The sequence below is a fragment of the Canis lupus genome, chromosome 27, assembly GCF_048164855.1.
Source record: "Canis lupus baileyi chromosome 27, mCanLup2.hap1, whole genome shotgun sequence".
NCBI classification, from domain to species: Eukaryota; Metazoa; Chordata; class Mammalia; order Carnivora; family Canidae; genus Canis; species Canis lupus.
The window spans coordinates 36,677,477-36,687,048 of NC_132864.1; the positions used below are offsets into that span (position 1 = coordinate 36,677,477).

Below are 9,572 nucleotides of genomic sequence, written 5' to 3' on the forward strand. Positions count from 1 at the left end.
TAGCCCCCATGGAGTCCTCTCCAACATACAGAATCTTTGAATTCTCGTATCCATTGGGAAACTCTGAATGGGTAGAAATGAAATCATTCAGTGTGAGTGCTTAACCCTTAGTCTTAGCACCTTAGGGACGCTTGGAAGTCATTTATTTAACCAGGACTTATTGAGCACCTCTTAAAATGTTAAGGACTGTTTCCAAAGCCAGGAGACAAGACAAAGGCACCAGGCAAAATCTGTGGCCCAGTCAAACCATGTGGTGTCAGGATAGCAGAGGCTGGAAGAGCCACAAGGTGGGCGGTTCACTGAGAACAGCCTGCTCAGGGAGGGGGCGTCTGAGCAAAGACTCAGAAGCTGGAGTGGGGTGAGAGGGGCTGTGCAGGTGTCTGGGGGAAGAGCAAGTGGCCCATGCAGGAAGGGTAGGGACAGAGCCCGCAAGAACCAGTGAGCTGCAATAGGTGGCCCCAGGGTCAGAAGGGCTCCGGTGGTGTCACACCTCCTCGGTCATTGCAAAGACCCTACCTCTTGTCCCAGAGAGGTAGCAGTGTCCCCTAGGGTGTTTGTGGGGCTGGCCTTTCTACCCTATATCTGAAAGAACTCCTTGGGCTGCTGCAGAAGGGTCAGGGAGTATGCTGCATGCCCATCAGGTGGCCCGTCAGGAGGTCACCACGATAATCAGGGAGAGAAGAGGGTGTTGGGAGGTGGTTGGTACTCAACACACTTAGAAGGTAGAGCCCGTGCATTTGCCTGATAGCTTGGGTGTGACACATATGCCAGGTGTCCTGCATGACCCTCCAGTTGTTGATCTGCATCGGGAAGTGGGGGGGGGGAGTGGTGCCCCTAAGAAAGAACAGTGAGGCTGTGGGAGAGTGGGTTTGGGTGACAGTAAGGAGTTGAGTTTTGAGTGCATTAAGTTTGAGGCCTTTTTTGCGTGGGCAGGCACATCCTCAGATTTGGCCATCAGAGGAGCAGGCCAGGCCAGAGAGTACATTTGGAGTTGTCAGCAAATAAGTGGAACCTGAAGACCTGATCTGGGGGAGGCACCAGTAGAGTGAGGGTAGACAGAGGAGACTCTAGCAGAGCCTGGCAGGTGGGATGCAGAGGTAACCCGGGAGGAGTGATGGGCCAGGTAAGGTGATGTTGACAGGGGACCCTGGTCTGGCAGTGTGGAGGTCACTGGTGACCTTTGCGAGCAGGGTGGTGTGAGACCTGATTGACCCAAGGTCAGGACAGCATTTATTTAAGATGGGAAGAGTTCTGGGCTGGGTGTCAGACTTTCTGAGATGTGCAGACAAGGCTCTTGGTCCCAATTTCAGGTTGTTATGAACCTGGAAGCCACCTAGTCTGGGAATAGCCAAAATGGCACTGGTCATCCTGGGATGAAAGCAAGAAGGTGTCTGGGCATCAGTGTCCAGCTTCGGGCATAGTGTGCCGTGGGGAAGGGTAGGGATCAGGGTTCACGGATGTGTCTAGTGGAACTGTGGGCTCCTCTAAGGTCAACTGGAAGAGACAAAACTCTCTGTGGTCACATGGGGAAACTGAGGCCCAGAGAGGGTACAGGGCAGGGGTTTGGGCTCAAGTCCTTGTTCTGGGATAGTAGAAAGGAGGATGGTGGAGGTCTTGCCCTGGCACCGGCTTAGTGTCAGGGGTGGCCCAGGCTTGCACTGGGGACTTTGGTGGGTCCTGGTGGACCCTTTGAGCCTGTGGGTAAAGCAGCTCAGATGGGGAGATGGTGGGGATCTGGCTTCCCCACAGTTTTAGTGAGCAGCTGTGGGCCTGGCACAGGATTTCGAACCTGATGGCCTCTGCAGAGGCAGACATGTAGTCCTGGGACAGTAGAACCCAGCACAGGAGCTACCGCCTCTCCCTCCCGTGGCTTTGTCATGCGTCCCTAACCAATCTACGCTCTTGCCTGCTGAGTCCAGAAATGACACCTCCATTTCCTTCCAAAAGCTCACTAATCCCATCTGGGAGGGGGTGTCTGAGCAAAGACTCAGAGGCTGGAGTGGGGTGAGGGGAGCTGTGCAGGTATCTGGGGGAGGAGCAAGTGGCCTGTGCAGGAAGGGTAGGGACAGAGCCCACAGGAACCAGTGAGGCTGCAATAGGTGGCCCCAGGGTCAGAAGGGCTCCGGTGGTGTCACACCTCCTGGGTCATTGCCTGAGACAGCATCCCTCCTGACGTCCCCGGGCTGGAGCCTCTCACTGTGTCCCTGTCCCCGCGCAGGGGGGCTGTCGGTAGCGGTTCCTGGTGAGCTCCGTGGCTACGAGCTGGCCCACCAGCGGCACGGGCGGCTGCCCTGGGCCCGCCTCTTCCAGCCCAGCATCCAGCTGGCCCTCCAGGGCTTCCCTGTGGGGAAGGGCTTGGCAGCAGCCCTGAAAAAGAACCAGGCCATCATCGAGCAGAAGACTGAGCTGTGGTATGTCTGCGGGTATTGACTTGCCCTGGGGCACAGGCTGGGCAGACAGGCCCAAGGTCCCTGCAGGCTGTGAATGTCTCGCAGGGTGCTCTCAGGAACCCGCGCTGATACAGGGATGAGGTCTGGGATATAAGAACCCTTCCCAGCATGTGTGGGATCCCATCACACCCCTGAGCCCAGTGCCTGGGGTTCCGGCGATGTATCCCGAGGGGCAGGGGCTCTAGGAGGCAGAGGCTGGACACCCGGGGATGAGGGCCACCCACCTGTGGACAGGCGCTCACTGGCCTTGGATCTCCTGTGTGGTTGGGTTGAGAGTGGCTGGCTGAGTCCACCCCGCCTGCCGGCCTCACCAGAGCCTCTATGCCTCAGTGAGGTGTTTTGCCACAACGGGAAGGTGCTGCAGGAGGGGGACATAGTGACCATGCCACGGCTGGCCGAAACGTACAAGACGCTGGCCTCGGAGGGAGCCCAGGCCTTCTACAATGGGAGCCTCACAGCCCAGATTGTCAAGGACATCCAGGCAGCTGGTGAGTGCATAACCACAGGGGCCCTGGGCAAGGAACCCTGAGCCAGAGCTCCGAGGCCCCAGGTCCTCTGGTCCAGCCCGGCCCGGCCACTGGGCCCTCAGGCAGCGTCTGATGGGGGAGCGGGGTGTCCAGGATACATCTGCAGTCAGTGACAGGCCACATGGATCCACAGCTCTCGGTTAGGGCAAATCCGAGAGACCAGTACAGTCCAGGAGAGAAAGTTCTCAGGGGGTAAATACAGGCCTAGGCCAGAGCTCCGGGTACGGGAGCATTGAAACGAAGATCTGGGAGGACTTCCTAGAGGAGGTTGTGCCTGAGCTACAGAGGAGGCTGGACAAAGGAAAAACATTCCTGGTAGAGGGAAAAGGCTAAGGCCCAGAGAGGGTGGGCTTTAACTATCTCTGAGGGTCACAGCAGATGAGGGTGGGCTTGGGGAGAGGAGCCTTGGAGGGACCGCAAGTAGGGACAGGGGCTGAGGAACTTCGGCCAGGCAGCCTGCCCGTGGCCTCTCCCTTCCCAGCTATGGATTTCTTCATACTGTTATTTCTGTCAGAGACACAGAGGGGGTGATTAGCATGTTGACACTTAGCACAGGGCAGGAAATTAGCCTATAAATACCTGGTCTGTCTGGAGCCCGTGCCCTGTAGAATGAAGAGCCTCCTTTCACCCCCCATTAGTCATTGGAGGTGGTGGGGAGATGGGAGCAGATGTTTTCCACTTGGAGAAAACTCTCTGGCTGCCAGGAGGAGAGAGAGCAGACCTGGAGGTCAGTGGGGCAAACAGGTAGAGGGCAGCTGGCCTGAGCCTGGCAGTGAGAAGTCGGGGGGGGGACCCCCAAGGTGGGCAGGGCCTCCAGTTTGATGGCCCAGTGCTTCTGTCAGACTTGGGGCCCCACCCCCGTGTCCACCCACTGAGCTGCCATCCCTTGGCAGGGGGCATTGTGACTGCCAAGGACCTGAACAACTACCGTGCGAACCTGATAGAGAACCCCCTGAACATCAGCCTTGGTGACAGCCAGCTCTACGTCCCCAGCGCCCCGCTCAGTGGGCCCGTGCTGGCTCTTATCCTCAACATCCTCAAGGGTGAGCTGTCCCAATGCGACATGAGTGCAGAGTGACCAGGGCTGTGAGGGGCGATGGGCAGGGGCTGGAGGAGGAGGAGGAGTGGGAGGTCAAAAGGTGCTGAGCAGTGTCCTGGGGTGGGAACTGCCCCTGCAAAGGCTTAGAGGTGACAGAGTCTGTCTGGCTTGCCCACTTACTCTGGGCTGGAAGTTCACAGTGAGGGGGGCCTGGTCCAGAGGAGGTGTCTGGAAAATCCAAGTGGTCTTCTGGGACTGCATAGACTGGGTAGCCCTTCCGGCTGGACATTTGAGGCCCAGGCCCAGAGGTTGTTCCCTTTCTCAAGCTGAGCCAAACAGAGTAATTCAGGGAAGACGTGAGCCTACCCTGTGGCCCCCAGCTGTTCTGGCCGAGCTGAGACGTCCCAAGGGACCTGGGACCGCCAACGTGCACCCATCTCTGCTCAACCAGGGTACAACTTCTCCCGGGCGAGTGTGGAGACACCCGAGCAGAAGGGTCTGACCTACCACCGCATCGTGGAGGCCTTCCGGTTTGCCTATGCCAAGAGGACCCTGCTTGGGGACCCCAAATTTGTCAGTGTGATGGAGGTGAGAAGCAGCAGCTGGCTTGTGATGGGTGGGGGTCCTGCCATGGAGGTGCCCGAAGGGCTCCCTGGGGCCACTCCAGCCTCACACATGCTCTATTAATCCATTCCTACCACCAGCCTTGGTGGTGGGCCTACCATGCTCTAGGAGGGACTGAGACCTCGAGTTTGGCCCTCTGCCACAGGAGCTCACAGTGTGATAGACTTGGCAATGAGTAATGGGTGGCCCCTACCCCTGGCCACACTCCCACCTTGGAGCGTTCAGTGCTGAAGTGAGGAATACATGGGGGCATGGCAGTCCTCAAGGGTCCTGAGAAGGGTGGGGACGGGGCAGCGTCCTGGGTGGCATTGGCCTGGGCCTCTGGTTCACTGCTCACAACCAGGAGCTGACACTTCTGTGATCCCTCACCCAGGCCCTCCCCAAGTTGACCTACTCACTGCCAGATGCCCCAGCTCCAGGCTGGGCCTTCACTGAGACTCTCCTCCTGGCCCCCCTTACCTACTTGGATCCCCCCATTCTGGGGTAGGCCTGCTGACCCCATCACACTGACCTATGCCTCTCAGCTGCCCTGCAGCCCCTCTGCTCTCCTGGATCTCTCTTCTTTCCCGATGCCCCCACCCCCGCTCCCCGCCCCAGCCAGTGACCTGGTGTCTCATATCCCTAGGGCCACTGCATGGCCTCCCCCTCAGGCCTCCCTCCTGGCTGAGGCTGGCCCCCTGCTCCTCCACCTGCTGACTCAGCATGCCCCTCCTGCAGCACTGCTCTGCCTCTGGCATTCCCATCCTGCCCTTCCTGACAGATCATTCCCGAGAGAGGCATACTCTTTTCACTTCAGAGTCTCCAGCTGCTGCCCCCATTCCTCTGCTTCCACTCAGAGCACACCTGGCCACTCCATCCGTTTCTCACGCTCTGCCCTCCTTGCTCCCATCCTGTCAGGACCCTCCTGCCAGGACCCCTCACCGCTCCCCCTGAGTCCAGCCTCAGTTTCCCCTTCGGGCCCCCCTCAGCAGCGTCTCCCACAGTTTGTTCACCACCTCCTTTCCTCAGCTTTTCATTTTGTAAAGTGGACATTATGCCACATTCCCTTCGTCTCTCCCTGTGTCCGGGTGCCTCTTTATTGACATGCATGTGTTTTTTCAGGTATCAGATGGCCAGTCCCCGAAATCACACTGTGGGTTGTAGCTCCTAAGCCCCAGGACTCCTACACACTCCACCGAGAGGCCCTGGCCTGTTAGACGCCTGTGTTGCCGGGGGTCCCAGGGTTGTTTCGGTCCAGAGCCCGTCAGACTCCTGCCTTGCAGTCATGGTTATATCGCCTCTGTCTCTGAACCTACACTAGACCTCTTGGCTGTTTGGCTGATTTATAAAACCGAGGGCGGTCTTCTTGCAGAACCATCCCACATCCTGGATTTGACTTTTTGTTTTCTTGGGAGTAGATTCAGGCTGAACATTTTCCCTGTGGGATGTTGCTGGAAAATTCTGGCGGCATTTCCTTTGCTCAGTCCCCAGGGGCCTTCCATGCTGGCTCCTATCTCATCTCCTCTCCTCTTCCTCCATCTGTCCTCCCGCCGTGGGGACCATGTTCAGGCTCATGGCTTTAAGCAGCCAGCAGAGGCTGACGGCTCCATGTGTATCCCTCAGCCTGATCTTGCCTGTCAACTCCACACATGTAGATCCACCGCCCACCTGAGACAGGAAAGGGCACCTGTTCAAAACCAAGCTTCTGACTGTCCCCTCCACTGCCCCTTCCACAGTGTTTACTTCCCCAGTTAATGGCCACTCTGGACTGAAGGCTTTGGGGCCATTGATTCTGTCCCACCTGGGCCAGCCACCATCTCTCACTTGGTTGATGTCATAGCCTCCCAGTTGGGTTCTCCCCTCTACCCCCACACAGCCACCAGAGGGATCCTGTGAACTACCAGTGTGCTGCATCCTTTGTCCTGGACCCAGGTGGCTCCAAGCAAAAGCCAAATTCCTTATAGGGCTTCTAAAGACTTATGGGGTCACCCCCCTGCCAATGTCTTCCTCTACCGCTCTCTTCCACCCTACTCACCCTCTGCCTGTCTCTCATAGGCCTGCCTTAAGGCCTTTGCATTTACCACTCAGGCCTCATTCAGGGCTTTTTTTTCAGATGTCTCCTCCTCCAAGAAGGCCTCCCTGACCACTCTGCCCCCACCTCAGCCCTCTCCATCCCCTTTACCTGGCTTGTTCTTTCCAGCATGTCCCGCCTGCCTTTGTCTTCCCTGCCAGGAAGGCAGGGACCTGTGTGTCTGTTCCTTGTCGCAAGCATACAGTACAAGCTCCAGGAATGAATGAATGAATGATTGAATGTGGCAAGAGTCGGGGCTTGTGGGGTGGACAGACAAATATTAACAGTTGCTGGACTGCAGCAGAGACAAAGGCTGGAAAGGGGATTAGACGGGCCTCATGAGGTTGAGTGTGCAGGAGGGTTGTGGTCAGGGCCATGTCGGGGGGCTTCCTAAGAGCTGCTCGCACAAGCCTGTGCCCCCTCCCCATCCCCCCCCACCTCCTCAGGCCAGCTCTGGGGTCTCGGCAGGTGGTCCGCAACATGAGCTCCGAGTTCTTTGCTGCTCAGCTCCGGGCCCGGATCTCTGACAACACCACTCACCCGACCTCCTACTATGAGCCTGAGTTCTACACGCCTGATGACGGTGGCACTGCCCACCTGTCCGTGGTCGCAGAGGATGGCAGCGCTGTATCGGCCACCAGCACCATCAACCTCTAGTAGGGGCTGCCGGGTGGCCCTGGGTGGGCCAGGGGCTGCTTGCCTCTCCCAGAAGGGAGCTCCATCGACCCCTTTCATGGTGGGAAACTGAGGCCCCACCTTGGTAGAGCACCTGCCCCCCAGCCTCACTGGGATCAAGTTGGAGCTTTGGTGGGTGGGTGGGGGCTGGGGGTGGGGTAGGGCTGGATCTGGCATAGCTGTCTGATCCAGCTGGTCTGCAGCTTTGGTTCCAAGGTACGATCAAATGTCAGCGGGATCTTATTCAATGATGAGATGGATGACTTCAGCTCCCCCAACATCACCAACCAGTTTGGGGTGCCCCCCTCGCCAGCCAACTTCATCAAACCAGGTGTGGGATGAGGGATCCAGGACGGGAGAGGGCTGGGGTCCTGGGCAGGCAGCTGACCAGCATCCCTGTCCCTCCCCACCCACCTGCTGACCACAGGAAAGCAGCCGCTCTCGTCCATGTGTCCGGCAATCATCGTGGGCCAGGATGGCCGGGTCCGCATGGTGGTGGGTGCCTCCGGGGGCACACAAATCACCACGGCCACTGCGCTGGTATGTGCCACCTACCTGTCCCCTCCAGCCCCTGCCCTTGGACCGCACTGATCCCAACCTCCCCACCCCCAGGCCATCATCCATAACCTATGGTTTGGCTACGATGTGAAACGGGCAGTAGAGGAACCCAGACTTCATAACCAGCTTCTGCCCAACACCACGACGCTGGAGAAAGACATTGACGAGGTGGGGCAGGGCCAAGGAGACTGAATCACAAGGGGGGGTGGCCACAGGGTGTCCTTGGATGGAGGCCTGGATCTCCTGAGTCATCACAGAGCTGGTGTCCTCTGCCTGGGGCAGATGACCTTCACACCCACTGCCTGGGCCATCTTGAGCCTCCGTGCAACATGAGTAAGGCCACCTGCTCCAGTGAGACCCACTAGGCCCAGCGGCCCCCAACTTGTTCTTGTTGGCCACTGGGCTGGAAATGGCATCACCTGCATGGTTCAGGGTCGGTCTGTGGGGTTTGGGTGGCATCCCGGGCCCTGCTGAGGTCTCTGTATCCCCTCCCGCCCCCCAGGCAGTGACTGAGGCCCTGAAGATGCGGCACCACAACACTGAGCTCACGTCCAACTTCATCGCTGTGGTGCAGGCCATTGTCCACACGGCTGGTGGCTGGGCAGCTGCCTCAGACTCCAGGAAAGGCGGGGAGCCTGCTGGCTACTGAGTGCTCAGGGCAGGCAAACCTAGGGATGAGATGCCTGCTGGGGGCAGAGTGGAACTTTGAGGGATTTGCTTCCTCTGTGAGTGACATAGCAGTGCAATAAATGGGGGTCGCAGCATGAGGCTCTGGGCAGCCTTGCTGGCCCGGCTCCCAGATCCCTGGACCTCAGGATCCTGTGTGTGAAATGGAGCTGTCCGGTGGGGACGGTGGAGAGGTGGGACTCAGAGGTCTTTACACCTTAGGTGAGGGAGCTAGCCTGAGACTTTTCATGAGAACGCCGTGGGTAGGGGAGTGGGGGACAGGGCCAGCCCATACCCAGCACGGTCCTCACCCTGAGTCGCTGGACCAGGGGCCCCAGGTCCCATTTCTTGTGGGGCCAATGGCACTTCCTAGTGTTGACCACCAGGCGGTGTCGCAGCCCTGGGGTTCACTTGTGCAGAGAGCAGCCAGCTGATGCTTGTAACCCTGCTACCCCTCCAGCCTGGCGGGGGTGCCATCTGCTCACACTCTGGAGGACACACGGAGGTGGACCTCCAGTCTGAAGAGTGGGATTGGGCAAGAGGCTGGAGCAAGACGTCTTGGTCGGAGCCAGGCCTGGGGGGGGAGGGGGGTTTCCAAGCACAAACCCAGAATGAAACCCAAGCTGTGATCAGCTCCAGAAGGAGGCCCAGTTCTCAGGGAACAGTGAACTGGAAGAGGTCCCCAGATCTCAAGGGTCAGGGCTTGGAGTGGTGAGCGGCTGGAGAGCGCAGCCCAGCCAGAGGGGCCTGGCGAGGAGCAGCAGCGGCCGCCTCCTTCCCCATGAGCCGGCCCCTCCCGCCCTCCCCCAGAGTCTGCAAACTCCTGTAATGTCTGGCTGAGGAGCTCTGAACGGCTGGCGGGTGTGGGCAGGGGAGGAGGGATCACAGCCTGATGGCCAGATAGCCCCCTGACCAGGGAGCATCAGCGGGGACCCCTGGGGACAGGGGCACAGGAGCCAGGGGAGGAGTCTGGGCTCTCCTTC

The 9,572-nt window shown here is 58.8% G+C and overlaps 1 protein-coding gene across 1 annotated transcript in view; it reads left to right on the top strand.

Moving 5' to 3' along the window:
- Nucleotides 1–8,732, top strand: part of GGT1 (gamma-glutamyltransferase 1) — a 29,832-nt gene extending 21,100 nt beyond the window's left edge. Inside the window, exons 6-14 of the mRNA XM_072803437.1 lie at nucleotides 2,219–2,411; nucleotides 2,781–2,938; nucleotides 3,871–4,020; nucleotides 4,468–4,604; nucleotides 7,159–7,346; nucleotides 7,569–7,696; nucleotides 7,793–7,905; nucleotides 7,978–8,091; nucleotides 8,426–8,732. Coding sequence (XP_072659538.1) covers nucleotides 2,219–2,411; nucleotides 2,781–2,938; nucleotides 3,871–4,020; nucleotides 4,468–4,604; nucleotides 7,159–7,346; nucleotides 7,569–7,696; nucleotides 7,793–7,905; nucleotides 7,978–8,091; nucleotides 8,426–8,572 — 1,328 coding nt within the window. The 3' untranslated portion in view covers nucleotides 8,573–8,732. The remainder of the gene's footprint in view (nucleotides 1–2,218; nucleotides 2,412–2,780; nucleotides 2,939–3,870; nucleotides 4,021–4,467; nucleotides 4,605–7,158; nucleotides 7,347–7,568; nucleotides 7,697–7,792; nucleotides 7,906–7,977; nucleotides 8,092–8,425) is intronic.
- The last annotated feature ends 840 nt before the right edge of the window (nucleotides 8,733–9,572 follow it).